This window comes from Myotis lucifugus, unplaced genomic scaffold, assembly GCF_000147115.1.
Source record: "Myotis lucifugus unplaced genomic scaffold, Myoluc2.0 scaffold_248, whole genome shotgun sequence".
In the NCBI taxonomy this organism is placed as follows: domain Eukaryota; kingdom Metazoa; phylum Chordata; class Mammalia; order Chiroptera; family Vespertilionidae; genus Myotis; species Myotis lucifugus.
In genome coordinates, this window is record NW_005871296.1 from 1,233,870 (window position 1) to 1,251,675 (window position 17,806).

The window sequence follows — 17,806 nt, forward strand, 5'->3', positions numbered from 1 at the left end:
TGGTTACCATGAGGCTTACCTAAAGCATCTTATAATTATAACAGTTTAACTTAAGCTTATAACAACTAAACTTTGAACACACACAAATTCTCTGCAATTTAAAACATTCCATCCTACATTTTATGTTTTGGGTATTACAATTTTCATATTTTTATATTGTGTATCCATTTATAAACTATTGTAGTTATAATTCCTTTTAATGCTTTTGTCTTTTGACCTTTATGTTAGAATTAGAAGTGATTTACCCACCACCATTACTACAGGGTGTTCTGTATATTGGAGTATTTTGAATTTGTCTGTATATTTACCTTAACCAGTGGATTTTACACTTTCATGTTAGTAATTTGTGTCCTTTAATTTCAGCTTGAAATGTTAACATTTCTTGTAAGGCCACTCATGGTGATCAACTCTTTCAGATTTTGTTAGTCTGGAAAACTATCTCTCCAATTCTGAATGACACCTTTGTCAAGTAAAGCATTCTTGGTTGGCAGTTTTTCCTCTATCACCCCTTTGAATATATCATCTCACTTTCTTCTTGCTTGTAAGATTTTGCTGAAAAATACACTTATAGTCTTGTGGTGGTTCCCTTGTACATAACAAGTTGCTTTACTATTTCTCATTTTAATATTCTCTCTTTGTTTTTATTTTATTTAATTATAATGCATCTCAGTGTGTGTCTCTTTAGATTCAGCTTTTTGGTATTTTTTGGTCTTGTTGGATCTGGATGCGTGTTTTTTTCCCTGGCTTAGTGAAATTTTCAACTATAATTTCTTTGAATGGGCTTTCTGTCCCTTTATCTCTCTCTTTTCCTTCTGGAACCTCTATAATGTGTATATTAATCAATTTGACCATGTATCATAAGTCCCTTAACTATCTTCAGTCTTTTTCATTCTGTTTTCTTTTTGTTTATCTGATTGAATTCCACTGTTCTGACTTCAAGTTAGCTGCTCTTTTCTTCCCCTTAATCTAGTCTGCTGTTAAACCCTATACTGAACTTTGAAGTTCAGTTATTGTATTCTTCAGCTTTGTGATTTCTGTATGGTACCTTTTTATATTTTCTATTCCTTTGTTGAAATTCTCATTTTGTTTTTGTGTTGCTTTCCTAACCTCATGAAGCATCTTTACAACTGTTTTTTGAACTCCCTTTTGTACAAACCAGGGCAGTCTAAGCTCTTAAACCTGTGTGATTGCTCCAGCTGCCCTCTTTGAGCACCTGATGCAGGTGATTATAAGTCTGACCCTTAGGCAGCAGCTTGAAAGTCTGCAGTCAAACCCATTTGAGGAAAGATTGGGAACTGGGCATTTTGCTTGTTTCCTGGACACCGAGCCCTGGGGGGATAGCTGTGGCAAGTACTCTCATGCACTACCAGTTAAGAACTGATTCACTGTTTGCTACAGTCCTGTGGGGCTTGTGAATGCAAGCTCAGTTGGCTATCAGATTCAGTTGTGCCTGGGGCAGCATAAGCAGAAGATGGGGTGCCGGGCATGTGCACAATCTCCTTCTAGAGACAGGTTGGCAAGCTGGTGTACAGTTAGAGGAAGCTGGAGGAAAGAAAGTGGCATACACGCTTACCAGCTCCCCGGTGCCATGGAGGATCACAGCCAGCCCCTACATGTGTGAAGCTAGACCCTTGAAGACGGACTCTCAGGTTGCAAAGTATAGAGTCAATCCTCTTCCAGGAAAATACCGGAAGATGGGCATTTTTGCTTTCTCGCTCTGTGGTGAGGCCCGTTGGGACAGTCACATGGAGTGCTTATGCACCCGTTTAGAACGGCTTCTATTTTCTATGGTCCTGTGGATCTTGTGGATACATGTGCCATTGGCTTTCAGAGGTAGACATTATTTTAGGCGGGGTTCTGTCTCTTGAGTGGCAGGGGTGCTAAATTTTCAGTCCAAATCTTTGTTCATCATGGAGGAGCTGGGAATTGGGGATTTCCTTAAAATTGTATGACACTGTACCAGGAATAGTGTTTATGGAGAGAATGTGTCTCAGCCTTTCCTACCCATTTTGATGTGGGTATTTTCTTAGTTGCCTGAACTATAAGAGTCACGCAGCTACTTTCTGCATTTCTTTCAGAGGACTTGCTCCGTGTGTGCATCTGTGGGATGAAGGAGATTCAGGAATTTTCTCTGTTTCCATCTTGATCCCTCCAACTAAGTCAATCTTGATGAGTTGGTTAAGTAACAACCCCATTAATTGAATATTATAATTGTAATTTAGAAATATAATTATTTTCTTAAGTTTACTTTTAGAATGTTTGTTGCTTCTGTATAGAAATAGAGATTTTTGTATATTGACTTATATTTTGCAACCCTCCTAAACCCATTGATTAGTTTTCAGTTTTTTTAAATTAGATTTCTTAGGACTTTCTATATATAAAACCATCTTTCTCAATCTGGATGCCTTTTATTTATTTTTCTTGCCTAACATCCTTTGCTTGAACCTTTAGTACAATGTTCAATAAAAATGATGAGAGGGACATCCTTGTCTTGTTAATAATCTTAGGGGAAAATCACTCAGTCTTTCAATATTAAGTATAATATTAATACAGTCTTTCTTTTGGTACTTAATTGATTTCACATTTGGGAATCCTATGGGCATAGTTCTCAAGAAATAGCTGTTGATTGGCCCAATGAAACAAAAATCATTCGGCTTTTGAAAGTCAGTTTCTTAAGGATAAATGAATAAGTCAATAGAATTCATATTAATAAACTATATTATAATGTAGATATGTACAAATTACTGGCCTAGTCATGTGTTACAATGATACCAATTACATATGGTAAAGCTTGGTTATTTTTAGTCAGAGTGATGATTATATTACCCAATACAAACAAAATATTTTTCTACTCCATATACTGTTAATTAGTCATTATACAGATAACTTACATATGCTACCATCTATTAGGGCTGTTTATGATAGTCTGTGATACCCATTAGGATGTTATAGTTATTAATTCTTTCCATTTTGTATTGGTTTGTGAATGTCAGAAATTTATTTCTGGCATGACAATGTATAATGTGTCAATTTTATTTTTCTGAATTCCATTGTTTGAAAAGAATAGATGTCAGTATCTGCTTTTTGCCAGAATCTCCTTATATAATGTCATTGTGAATTCAGACATTTCATAAGCATGAGATTTTTTTTGTCTTACAGTGATTAATACGAGAATATACTAGTTTTAAGATTTACATATATTTGAATTTTTATAAATATATTAGAATATTCAGACTCTGGGCCTTCTAAAAATAATGAAAAGCATTAGTCAAAGTTTCTCAGTAGCTTCATGATAATCCCTTAAGTAGCATAATTATACTTTATTCAAGAAACACAATACAGTAACTGTTTAGAGTCTATTGCTGCATTTTAATATCTCAATTCCATAATGAAACTGAGGTCACTAACCACAGAAAATTCCTGTCCCAATATGTGATGAAGATAGTGGATACATTGCAATCTCTTTGCAGCCATTGTTTCTTTTCCTTCTTCAAGGACAATATCCTTACCAAAGAAATTGGTGGGAAAAGTGAAAAAGAAGAAAACATTCTGAACTGCTCTAAGATATACCACTTTTGAGACCAAGCCCTGGGGGCAGATGGTACTCTAATAAAGGAGAATATCCCTCCGCATGGCTAATTCATTCCCTACATGGCAGAATTAACAAGAAATACCAAGTGAGACTTGCCAAGAATTTAAAAAGACTTGCCTTAGGTCATTAAAGATTTTATACTAATGCATATATCTGATTCAATAACCAACTACATTTAATATGAGAAAAACTGACATAATTTTTAAACAATTTGAGTTACAATACAAAACTTTCTCAAATAGCCATTTCAATCTTGTTTTTCTTAAAATTAGAGGACATGGTTTGCCAGTTTCCATCATTCTTGTAATACCTCTAAGTATTGGCAATCTCTTTTTATTCACTTTTTATTATCATTTCATAAATGATAACAACTTGTATTTATAATTCAAGTCCCAAACAAAATCCTGGGAGAAAAACCTAGTGTGTTATTTTTAGAATGGTCATTTTAGACTATCCTTTATTTATTAATTTTTATTTTAAAAAATTCTTTATTGTTGAAAGTATTACATATGTTTCCTTTTCTCCCCATTGTCCTCTCCCAGCCTGCCCCTGCCCTCCAGCCTTGGCCTTCACCCCTCCCGACATTGTCTGTGTCCATTGGTTATGCTTATATGCATTCAAGTTTTTAGGTTGATCTCTTATCCCCCCCACCCCCTTTCACCCACCCTCCCTCCCTTGCCTTCCCTCTGAGGTTTGATGGTCTGTGATAATTCTCTGTCTCTGTATCTACTTTTGTTCATCAGTTTATGTTGTTCATTATATTCCACAAATGAGTAAGATCATGTGATACATATCTTTCTCTGACTGGCTTATTTTGCTTAGCATAATGCTCTCCAGGTCCATCCATGCTGTTGCAAATGGTAAGAGTCTTTCTTTTTTACAGCAGCATAGTATTCCATTGTGTAGATGTACCACTGTTTTTTAATCCACTCATCTGCTGATGAGCATTTAGGCTGTTTCCAAATCTTAGCAATTATAAATTGGGCTGCTATGAACACAGGGATGCATAAGCTCTTTCTGATTGGTGTTTCTGACTTTTTGGGATATATTCCTAGGAGTGGGATTACTGGGTCAAATGGGAGTTCCATTTTTAATTTTTTGAGGAAACTTATACTGTTTTCCACAGTGGCTGAACCAGTCTGCATTCTCACCAGCAGTTCCCTTTTCTCCACATCCCATCAGCAGTTGTCTTTTGTTGATTTGTTAATGATAGCCATTCTGACAGGTGTGAGATGATACCTCATTGTCATTTTATTTGCATCTCTCAGATGATTAGTGTTTAAACATTTTTTCATATGTCTCTTGGCCTTCTGTATATCCTTTTTAAAAAAGTGTCTATTTAGGTCCTTTGCCCATTTTTTTTTTATTGGATTGTTTATCTTCCTTTTGTTAAGTTGTATGAGTTCCCTATAAGTTTTGGAGGTTGAACCCTTATTGGATGTCACATTGGCAAATATGTTCTCCCATGCAGGAGGTTTTCTTTTTGTTTTGCTGAAGGTTTCTTTGGCTGAGCAGAAGCCTTTGATTTTGATGTAGTCCCATTTGTTTATTTTCTCCTTCCTTTCTATTGTCCTAGGAAATGTGTCAGTAAACAATTCGACGAGCTATATCTAAGATTTTGCTGCCTGTGGAATCTTCTAAGATTTTTAAGGTTTTCCATCTTCTGTTTAAGTCTTCTATAAATTTTGACTTTATTTTTGTGTATGGTGTAAGTTGGTGGTCAGGTTTCATTTTTTTTGCATGTATCTGTCCTATTTTCCCAACACTATTTATGGAAGAGACTGTCTTGAATTCATTGTATGCTCTTGCCTCCTTTGTCAAATATTAATTGAGCATAATGTCTTGGGTCAATATCTGGGCTCTCTGTTCTGTTCCATGTGTCTGTTCTTGTGCCAGTACCATGCTGTTTTGAGAACAGTGGCTTTGTAATATAACTTGATATCTGGTATTGTGGTCCCTCCAACTTTGTTCTTCTTTCTCAAGATTGTTGTGGCTATTTGGGGTCTTTTTTTATTCCAGATGAATTTTTGGAGAGTTTGTTCTAAGAGTGTGAAATATACTGTTGCTATTTTAATGGGGATTGCTTTGAATCTATAGATTTCTTTGGGTAGTATGGACATTTTAATGATGTTGATTTTACCAATCCATGAACACGGTATGTTCTTCCATTTGTTTATGTCTTCCTATATCTCTTTTTTTTCCCCAATGTCCTGTAGTTTTCTAAGTACAGGTCTTTTACTTCCTTAGTTAAGTTTATTCCTAGGTATCTTAATTTTTTTGGTGTAATGTAAAATGGAATTTTTTATTTAGTTGCTCTTTCTATGAGTTCATTATTGATGTATTAAAAAGCCATAGACTTCTGGGTATTAATTTAGTATCCTGCTACATTGACAAATTCGTTTATTAAGTCTAGTAGCTTTTTGATGGAGTCTTTGGGGTTTTCTATGTACAATATCATGTCATCTGTGAATAATGACAGTTTTACCTCTTCTTTTCCAATTTGGATGCCTTTTACTTCTTCTTGTCTGATTGCTATGGCTAGCAATTCCAGTACTATGTCAAATAGGAGTGGTGAAAGTGAACATCTCTGTCTTGATCCTGTTCTTAGGGGAAATGAGTTTAGTTTCTGCCCATTGAGTATGATGTTGGCTGTAGGTTTGTCATATAAGGCTTTTATTATGTTGAGGTATGAGCCCTCTAATCTCACTTTGCTGAGAGTTTTTATCAAGAAAAGGTGTTGGGATTTATCAAATGCTTTTTTTGCATCAATTGATATGATTATGTGATTTTTATTTCTCAATGTGTTTATGTGATGTATCACATTTATTATTTGTGGATATTTCACCATCCTTGCATCCCTGGAATAAATCCCACTTTGTCAGTGTATAATCTTTCTAATGTAATGCTGGATCTGATTTGCTAGAATTTTGTTGAGGATTTTAGCATCTATGCTCATCAGGGATATTGGCTGTAATTCTCTTTCTTTGTAGTGTCATTATCTGGTTTTGGGGTTAGGGTAATGCTGACCTCATAGAAAGAGCTTGGAAGTGTTCTTTCCTCTTGAATTTTTTGGAAGAGTCTGAGGATGATAGGTTTTAGCTCTTCTTTGAATGTTTGGTAAAACTCCCCTGTGAAGCCATCTGGAGCAGGTTTTTTGTTTGCTGGAAGTTTTTTGATTATTGCTTCAATTTCATCAGTTGTTATTGGCCTATTCAGGTTTTCTGATTCTTCCTGATTGAGTATTGATTGGAAGATTGTATTTTTCTAGGAATATCCATCTCATCTAGGTTGTCCAGTTTGTTGGAATAGAGTTGTTCGTAGTATTTTTTTTTTAACAATCCTTTGTATTTCTGTGGGTTTGGTTGTTACTTGCGTCTTTCATTTCTGATTTTTTTTTGGTCCTCTCTCTTTGCATCATGGTGAGCCAGGCTAGAGGTTCATCAATCTTGTTTATCCTTTCAAAGAACCAGCTCTTGGTTTTATTGATCTTTTGTATTTTTTTTTGGTCTCTATGTCATTTATTTCCACTCTGATCTTTATTATTTCCTCCCTTTTGCTTACTCTGGGCTTTTCTTGTTGCCTTCTTTCTAATTCTTTAAGTTGTAGGATTAGATAATTTATTACCAGTTGTTTTTTGTTGTTGTTGTTTTGTTTTTGAGGTAGGCTTGTAGAGCTATGAACTTCCCTCTCAGGACTGCTTTCACTGTGTCCCATAGGATTTGGATTGTTGTGTTTTCATTGTCATTTGTTTCCAGGATGTTTTTCTATTTCTTCTTTGATGTCTTTGGTAACCTATTGTTTAACAGCACGCTATTTAGCTTCCAAGTGCTTGATTTTTTAAAATTGTTTTTTTAGTTGATTTCTAATTTTATGCCATTGTGCTCTTAGAAGATGCTTGATATGATCTCAATCTTCTTGAATTTGAAGAGGATTTGCCTGTGTCCCAATATGTCGCCTATTTTTTAAAATGTCCCGTGTGCACTTGAGAAGAATGTACATTCTGTAGCTTTGGGGTGAAATGTTCTGAAGATGTCAATTAGTTCCATCTCATCTAGTGAGTTAAAGATTGCTGTTTCTTTGCTGATTTTTTTTGTCTAGAGAATTTATCTCTTGATGTCAATGGGGTATTAAAGTCCCCTACTATGATTGTATTGCTGTCGATCTCTCCCTTGATACCCTCCAGAAGCTTTTTTATGTATTTGGGTGCTCCTGTATTGGGTGCATATTGCCAGAGTTATATCCTCTGGTTTTATTGATCCCTTTAGTATTATGAAGTAGCCTTCCTAATCTCTTTTTATGGCCTTCACCTTGAGGTCTATTTTGTCAGATATAAGTATTGGTACCCCATCTTTTCTTTCATTTCTTTCTGCCTGAAAAATTTTTTTTCCATCCCTTCACTGTCAGTCTGTATGGTCCCTTGTTCTGAGGTGGGTCTCTTGTAGACAGCATACTAGTATATATGGGTCATGTTTTCTTATCCATTCAGCCACCCTATGTCTTTTGATTGGAGCATTTAAACCATTTACGTTTAAGGTTATTATTGATAAGTACTTATTTGTAGCCATTTTTATTCTTTATGCCTGTTCCTTCTATTTCTTCTTTTTATAACAGTCCCCTTTGCATGTCGGCATTGCTGACTTGCTTGTAATAAACTTCCTTAGACTTTTTTTTTATCTGTGAAGCTCCTGATTTCCTCTTCAATTTGGAATGATAGTCTTGCTGGATAGAGTATTCTTGGATTGTCTCTTTCTTTGTATCACTTTGTATACTTCATTCCATTCCCTTCTGGCCTGATGTGTTTCTGTGGAGAAATAATTTGATAGTCTAAGGGAGATCCCTTGTAGGTAACTTTCTGTCTCTCTCTTTCAGCCCTTAAGATTCTCTCTTTGTCTTTAACGTTTGCATTAGTAATTATGATGTTTCTTGGTGTGGATCTTTTTGGGTTCATCTTGTTTGGGACCCTCTGTGCTTGTGTGACCTTTTTCTTCCACAAGTTAGGGAAGTTTTCTGTCATTATTTCTTCAAACAGGTTTTCTAATCCTTGTTCCTCTTCTTGTCCTTCTGGCACCTCTATTATATGGCTGTTACTTCATTTCATGTTGTCCCAAAGCTCCCTTAAACTCTCCTTCTTTCTAATTTTTTTCTCCAATTGCTGTTCAGATTGGGTGTTATTTTTCTATCCTATCTTCTAACTCACTGATTCAGTCCTCTGCTTCTTCTATTCTACTATTGAAACCTTCCATTGTGTTCTTTATTGCAGCTATGTCATTCTTCATCTTCTCTTGTTTCTTACACATGGTGAATTTCTCATCCAGACTTTTGAGCATTCATATAACCATTACTCTGAATTCTTTCTCTGACAAATAGCTTGCCTCCATTTCATTTCATTCCTTTTCTGGCAATTCCTCATTTCCTTTTCTTTGTTGATTGTTTCTTTTTCTCCCCATTTTTGATGTCTCTTCCTGGCTCTGGGAACTATGCTTGGGGTCCAAGAGGTTGAAGCTCCTAGTGGTCCAATGATTCAGGACTTGCTAGCCCAGAGGCAGGGTCTGCCTTGAGTTTCATACCTTTTTGTCTCTGCTCTGAATTGTATCCCACTCTCCCATGGCTCTGGTCCCTTCGTTTCTGCTTCAAATACTTGGGGTTGGCAGGGGCACCTGCACAGTTCCTGTGGTGTGTGACTCCCTGTGAGGGCCCAGAGCCCTCTGGCATGCAATTCACTGTGCAGCCCCAACACCCAAGGCAGGATGGCACCCTAGGTCCCTCTTCCATTGCACCTTTGGCGTGGTCCTGTGACCTGTGGCTGGGTGCATCAGTCGTACCGGCAGCTCTGTCCTGGGCCTCGGGTTGAGCATGCACCAACTGAGGGCTCTCTCCTGGGGCAGGGTGGAGGGTGTGCTGGACTGCAGCTTTGTACTGGGACTGGGAATGGGGCAGGGCAGGGGTTCAGCTGGACACCTAAAGTGCGGGATCCTGGGATGCTGGGTCGGGGCTCTAGTTAGAAGGCACAGCTTGGGAGGTCTCTCTGGTGTGCACTCACTGCAGATGTCTGGAAGCCCACGGTGTGGGTACCATGCTACTCCCTGCAAAGGTATGGTGGTGGTCCCACACGGGTTATGGCTAGCAAGCAACTCCCCTGCACTGGTTCATGGCAGTGTTGGAGGTCAGTCTGGGGATTGATGTTGCTGTGATCCTGGCCTCTGCTACTCCCCCTTCAAGATGGTGTGGGTTCTGTGCCAAAGCTGTGCAGGCCTAGGAGTGCCTGCGGTGGTAGCAGGGCCTCCCCATCTAGGAGAGCTAGATCTGCCAGTCCCCGGGACTCCTGTGTTATCTAACTGCCCCTCACTCATCCACACTCACACCACTCATGTCCACACACGCTCCTCTCACTCCTTCCCTCCGTCACACTTTCTCTCTCCCTGCTGTCCTGTCGGCAGCCATGTTGATCTCTGGCAATCTTCATTCATAGAGTGGCATTTATCATCGATACAGAGAAAAGGCCATTATTTAATGTGGAGTAATATCATAGTAAAGCAATCATTGTAATTATCTTTAAAGGTCATTTTGGCAGATAGCAAGCTAATCTGCATCAAATATATTGAATTCTACATTAGAAATATAATGATCTTTGAAGTAAAAATAGAAACCTATGCAATAAAAACTTAGTAAGTAATATAGTAACAATTCTTCAACTGATTAGTAAGTAATATATTGCAATCATTTATTGGAACATTATTTTGAGGCATAGTTGAAATAATCTTGAATGCTTGAGAAATTCTTATGAAAAATAGAAAATAAAGAGTTCTTACCAAGTTTGCGATGATATAATGGTAGCCTTTAACATGCTTTCCGACACTCACAATCTGTGAAGATATAAGGAAATAAGAGAAACCAATTAAATTTTACTGAATGATTATATTTTTAACAGTAGAATTTTAACCTTTTTAGCATAATTCCTTATAGAAGCTGATGAGAAAATGACACCATTTTCCTTATGAGAGTGAATAGTTTAAATGAATAGTTTACATATTTATATTTATAAAAGGTTAAGTGACCGTCCATCTGTCCGACCTTCCGTCCATCCAACCAACCGACCGACTGACGTACACTGGCAATTTAAAAATAAACATTGACTCGCGTATGTGTGACACATATAAAGCTCTCGTTGGCACCAATCGCACGCACACGCGTGTGTTTTGACCTGTCATTATTGATCATGAATTTGGTTGTTATTGTCGACATTGTGAAGCTGAAAGAAAGCAGAAATTTTCACACCTATTTGAGGGATCATTCCATTGATTCAACGGATGATGCCAAAAAGTAAAGTTTTCCCATAGAATTTCTTAATAGTATTACTCCTTCAGGAATGCCTTGTCATAAATTAAAATTGAAAGTAGGTGCAATCATCATGCTACTGAGAAATATTAATAGTAAATGGGGTATTTGTAATGGTACTAGATTTATTATCACAAGATTGTGACCTAACATAATCGAAGCTGAAGTATTAACAGGATCTGTGGCAGGAGAGGTTGTTCTGATTCCAAGAATTGATTTGTCCCCATCTGACACTGGCCTCCCATTTACATTAATTTGAAGACAGTTTCCCATGATGCCAGCATTTGTGATGACTATTAATAAATTACAAGGACAAACTCTAGACAGAGTAGGAATATTCCTACCTGAACCCGTTTTTGGACATGGTCAGTTATATGTTGCTTTCTCTCAAGTTCAAAGAGCATGTATCTTTAAAGTTGTAAATACTTCATCACAAGGGAAATTAGTTAAGCACTCAAAGTGTTTTTACTCTTAATGTGGCATACAGGGAGATATTAGATAAGTTTAATCAATTTATCAGTCATTGTTTTTATCAATGTTGTTTTTATATCATATTTTTGTTGTTTTTATAACATGTTTTTGTTGTTTTCATATCATGTTTTTGTATCATGTCTTTGTTGTTGTTATATCATGTTGTTATTGTTTATTTATTAATCAATTTATATATTATTTTCATGTACATTTTACTAATTTTCTTTCATCTCTGACACTTCTGTTATAGAGAAAGGGCGAATAGCGATATTAAAATATTTCTCCTAAGTAATTTCCTTTCAATGTGCATGAATCTGTGCACCAGGTCACTAGTATTTCTATAAAATATATAATAACATAAGAAACTTAAAATAATTTTGTTCCAAAAAATTTAGATGCACTTAATTTACTGATAATTTATACAAATGCACAATAAATTGTTAGATGTCTTCAACTGGTAAGAATCATTTTCTGAGTAGATTGGATTACTGTTGTGAGGAGCAAACAATATATTTCTAAGGTCAATTTCTGTTTTCAGATAGCTCTAATACCACAAAAGTTAATTCTCACTTGCATAGGGTATAGCAGTATTTTATTACGATAAAGAAAATAAGGAGAAGACATCATCAAGGTACTTTCTCTCTCCTAGATTCATTTTTTTAACCTAAGAATGTTTTTTAGGAAGTTTTAGAAAATTAGAGACACAGACATTTTTAAGAAAAATAAATAATAGGATTATTTAAAGAGTACAACTGAATTTCTGCACTAAAAATTAAAACTCTTATTTTAAAACTGAAAAATTCCTTCCAGAGAAAATTTAATGACAGTTAATAGTGAGCAGCTTTGTAACCTCATTGGTCAAATGTAACAAGTAATATAAGATTTTCATGTACTTTCATAATTAAAAAAAGTAAGTTGTTTTTAGCATTTTATTATCCTCTAAAAATAATTTCTTTGTAAATTAGTGACTTGTGTATAAAATACAGGAAAACCCTATTTAAATGTTCTTAGCATTTTAATATCCTCTAAAAACATTTCTTTGTAAATTGTGACTTGTGTAGGAAATACGGAAAACCCTATTTAAATCCTAGGAATTGTGCTGGGAAACAGTTTTGTGCACATGGCTATCGGTGAAATGGAATCACTGCTTATTTCATCTTTTCTTTTGGCTACACCTAAGACCTCCTCTTTGTCTTTAAGTTTCTGTATTTTCACTACAATGAGTTTAAATGTTTACTTTTTGTTTACATTGTTCAGGATTTATTGTGCTTCCTGACTATGAGGATTGTCCTTCAACAATTCAGGGAAATTCTCAACCAATATCCCTTAAAATTCCTTCAAATATTTTTTTGTGTGTGTTTGCTTCTAACAGATACTGCAGTGTTGGTATTTGTTACCAACTAGGCCACTTCTTTTTATTGATTTTAGAGAGAGAGAAAGGAAAGGGGATGGAGATACAAAGAAACATCGATGTGAGAGAGAAGCATCAACTGGCTGCCTCCTGCATGCCCCCTGACCAAGGATGGAGCCTGCAACCTGGGCATGTGCTCTGACTGGGAATGGAACTGGTGGCCTTTCAGTGCATGGGACGATGTTCAACCAACTGAACCATACTAGTCAGGGAAGTAGGGCCACTTTTATAATAATTTATCCATTTCTATTTGTGTGTATGAATTCTAAATACAAGCTGTCTGAAGAAGACTGTGATGTCAAATTCTCATAGAATATATCTCCCTCACCACACTAAGCCCAGGCCAAGACAGAAAACACTTAGTTGACTCCTTGTATAGATAATAGATTTTCTTCTATTCTTTTATTGGGGTATTACCCTTCAATAGTCTGGCTAACTATGAGATCTTAGATATAATTTATTGCCTTGACTGAGTGCACAGTTCCTGTTCTTGGGTGAGCATTAAATTCCCAGTCAGACTACCCAATCTGGCAACTTCCTTTGGTGCAGTCATCTTTTATTCTTGGCCCCTGAAGGTTTTCTTTACTTTCTTGGAAGCTCAGCTATGCATTTAAAATGTTTTACACAGCATTTTTACATGTTTTGTATGTCAGATTTATCTTGTCCACAGTTTACCTAAAACGAATTTCCCTTGACAATCTCACCATAAAGATGAAGATAAGCAATAAATAGATGAGATTATAAAGAAAGTTTAGTAAAGAAGCAGCTTAATTAGTCATTATAATGGGTCACCCAAAACTGAGTGATTTATCATGGGCAGAGAAGCCCGAAGCTCTCTTATTGTGGGGCCATCTCAGATACAGTTTATGCAAAAGACAATTATCAAGACACATGATGGTTGGTACTCACCTGGGAAACTGCATTCCATTCCGTTTACTAGAAATTCCTACTATTTGACATGAGCAGGGATTATTGCCACTGGGCCACCCATAATTTATCTCTTACTGATTCATCATAACTTTCTTTGTTGTGGCTATTTAAGCCTTTTTTCACTCTCTAAGCTCCCAGGCAAATCCTGTCTCTTCTTTCTCAATACCCTTAGCTTATGATTTCTGTGTGGCCTCAAGTCAACATATTATCTCTGCTTTCTTTTAAATTCACTTTAAAGTGTAATACTTATAAATGTGAAACCAGTGGAAATTCTGCACTGGGTATCTTTGTAAAGAAATCATTATCAGTTCTAGATTGCCTGGCAAAGAACTATAATAAATTAAAAGTTATGTAATACATTTTCAAGGGATGAGGACTTAGAGAAACCACAAGTGACAAGAATCCTGGCAGCAAAGGCCTTGTAGAGCTTGATACACATCCACATTCTGGGAACTGAGGGCCCCAGGGAGCAGTGATCTGCAGATTTATTAACCTGGCCGGTGATTCTAGAAAGAATACCATTTCTGCTGATCCAGCTCCAGGCTGGGAAAAAAACAAATATGCTGCACACATTGTTGCAAAGACCTCATTGCTTGAACACACACCACCCTTACCTGGGGTGGTCATAGTTTAATGCAAGATCTTGGTCCCTCTGCCAACTATCCACCACTTGATGAAAGTTTCTTTGTGAAAAAAAACAATTTATACTCCATAGTAAAGAATCCTATACCTAGAATGTCAATTATTTAAGTAAAAAAAATGATTGGGTAAAACTGGCAATGTCATTAGTGTTGTTTCACATCTTTCATCATCTCAACCAAAGTGAAGACTATTTTATGTAAAAAAAAAAAATCTGAGTGACTTGAATTTGGATGTAGTCCAAACCTGTGTCTCTGTATATCTGATGTTATTCTTTATGAAAAGGGAAGAGAAACAGCTTGAGGTGAATGACATGCATATAAAATAGCATTACCTTTATTCAAGGGTTTTGGCTGAGTTGTCAAGGGAACACAATGCCTAGGATGATGACTGGCTGCAAAAATTAATTATGGCCTTTTAAAGACAGAGAAATGTAGGAGTAAGAAATCTGCATTTTTATTATTTGTCTTCTTAAAAGAAACAGTTTGAAACTAGACAAAGACTAATGATGGAGTGCCTAGAGTAGAGTTCTAAATTAGGATGGGTTAAGAAGGACAGACAGGTTATTCTGATCATATGCTTTCAAAAGAACCCATCTTTACAAGAATAAAACACTTAGGAAAAGTGATTAATTGATCCCTTCACTTTCTGTTTCTTGTTTGTTTTTTAGGAAATAGCCATGGTGTTGGACTGATTTATTTCTAAGATCAAGCTTATGTACATCGATAAGGTAAATGCCTAATGGCATCACTGCAATTGTTTTATTAACAAATTATGGCACAAGGACTGGGACGTTTAAACCTTTATTTATTTATTAAAATTAGAGAAAAATAAACCCAGGACACTTTTACATCTTGACTCCACCTTTACATAAAGGTAGGTCAGCAAATGTCTCTTATGTATACGTTTATAGGTAGAAACTTCAAGGATTATAAAGATAAGTAAGTCAGTGCTGCTGTTACACGGATGCTTATTATAACTGCAATAGAAGGCAAAGTAAAGGAAGTGGTGTGGGTTTTAAGGAAAGATGGTATAATTCGAATGGGAGAACAAGGACATTTTTAAGAGAGAATAGATCCTATTAAATATTGATCAGATGAATAAAGAAGTTAATGAGAATATAAATGTCATAAACACTAGTACATTATGATCAATTTGAGACTTGAAAATGAATAAAGTTTGGTCTTCAATACACAATCAGATTTTATATTAATCCTTTATGTGTCAATGCTTCATACAGTATTCAGGGATCTTTTGAGAATAGAGCTGATATGTATTACCTGAAACTATTATTATGAAGCTGTGATTGTTATATTGAGCACTGCCGTCAAGCTAAAGACCTGCAATGGCACACGATTACAATATGAATAATTTTGGTCTCCCTCCCTTTTTAAAAATATATTTTTATTGATTTGAGAGAGAGAGAGAGAGAGAGAGAGAGAGACATCAACAAGAGAGAAACATTGATCACCTGCCTCCTGCACGCTCCTTACCAGGCATGTGCCCTGACTGGGAACACAACCAGCAACCTCTCCATGCATGGGATGATGCTAACCTCTTCATGCATGGGATGATGCTCAACCAACTGAGCCGCACCCAGCCAGGGGCTTGGTCTCCCTTTTTAATTAGATTTCACAGTTATCATGTTACAGAGAATTCAGTGACATGGAGAAAACAGTACTACCTATTTGGTGTTAAATGTTGGACATTTATTGTAATGTTGGACATTTATTGCAATGAGGGCAGTCACTCTCACTAATCCTTTTCTCCTCCAGAAATGTCAAACTCTCATATGTCCCTCGAATGCTGATTTTAAAGATGCTTCAAAATATTTTATTATATACAAACAACAAAACATTAGTTTGTTTAGTTAGTTTTCTTATAAAAAGAAAAACATAAGACACAGGGCTTTTGCAAACAAGCTGTGGGCTTAAACTACAATCTCATAAGATAACAGAAGGACCTTTAATTTGGAGCATGTGATGCACAGATAGGGAGAGGAGAGTAAAGAGCCAAGACCAAACAGAACTAAGGCTGCTTTTTAGTGTGAGAAGAGATTTGGGGAGAAGATAGAAAATTAGAGCTCTCATCAAATATTTTAAGAGAAAGAAGTACACATATGCACAAACACATGTGTATATATGTTTATACGTACTTTTTATTCTCTTCTATACTTGGAGATGTTAGAACTTATAAAAGCTTCTAATTAGGTCCTGACTGGTTTGGCTCAGTGGATAGAGCGTTGGCCTGCAGACTGAAGGGTCCCAGGTTCGATTCCGGTCAAGGGCATGTACCTTGATTGCAGGCACATCCCCAATAGGGGGTGTGCAGGAGGCGGTTGATCGATGTTTCTCTCTCATAGATGTTTCTAACTCTCTATCCCTCTCCCTTCCTCTCTGTAAAAAAATCAATAAAATATATATTTTTTAAAAAAGCTTCTAATTAGGACAAACTCTTTTCTAAGGGAAAGAGAAGGGAAGAGAATTGCCCATAAAGGTAGTGGTTACTTCTCAAGGTAGCGATCTTTCTCTCACCAGAACTTCCCAAGCAGGAGCCGGCTCATGGCCACTAAAAGATGTTGAGGTACAGTTCTCTGAGCTCTAGAATCATATACAGACTTAAAAATGCTATGCCTGTTGTCAGTCACTGTAAATAGACACTACTTGTGCCCTGCCCATGCTTTTCCTCTTACCAGGTCAAAGCATACTTGCTCAAGATTTGTAACTGCCAGCACCTGAATTTCCTTAGCTCAGGGTCTTCTCTGATTTCTAGAACCCCCTTTGCCTTTGGGGGTGGGGTGGTGGTGGAGAGATCAGGTCAGAGAGCTGGGGGATTAGTCCCTTTCCCCGCAGCAGCCTCATACAATAACTGACAGGAGCTGGTGCAGAGATACCTGCTCCACCAGTGAGATGATTCTGGCATCTGGTTCTGCACCAGCTCCAGTAATTAGTATACACTAATTTCACATGAGATTAAGCCCCTTTCACCCATAGTAATTTGCTAGATAAATGCACCTTTTATTGGCTGCATTTCTCCACTCTGCCTCAAATGTGTTTTTCACTTAACAAATCAATTAATTACACATAAACCCTTGTCTGAAGGTCTGCTTCTGGGGGAAACCAAGCCAAGACAGTTTCCAGTGTAAAATAAGTTACCAGTGTGGTCGTGCAATCTACAACATAAAGCACACTTTTGTTGCCTGTCCCAAGCTTTTCATCTGTTATATACTGGGTCCCTAATCTCTATGTATAATCAGGAACTCAAGTTGTGCAATTTACTTTTATTTGAATATCTAAATTTGGTTTAAAATGTTTATTGTCTTATATAGAGAAATAAGAATTAATCGGTATCTTTATTTAATAGATTATTTATATTCCTGAAACATGATTTCCCCCTTCACACGTTCTCATATTCTTTAAGGATACCCA

General features: G+C 36.5%; 1 protein-coding gene across 5 annotated transcripts in view; it reads right to left on the reverse strand.

Moving 5' to 3' along the window:
* Positions 1 to 17,806, reverse strand: part of GRIA4 (glutamate ionotropic receptor AMPA type subunit 4) — a 413,519-nt gene that overhangs the window by 91,410 nt on the left and 304,303 nt on the right. For all 5 annotated transcript variants that reach the window (XR_002831674.1, XM_006098831.3, XM_006098833.3 and 2 more), the window contains exon 5: positions 10,402 to 10,455. Coding sequence is in view for 4 of the 5 variants with exons in the window: in XM_006098831.3 (XP_006098893.2) it covers positions 10,402 to 10,455 (54 nt within the window). In the remaining variant the exon portion in view is untranslated. The remainder of the gene's footprint in view (positions 1 to 10,401; positions 10,456 to 17,806) is intronic.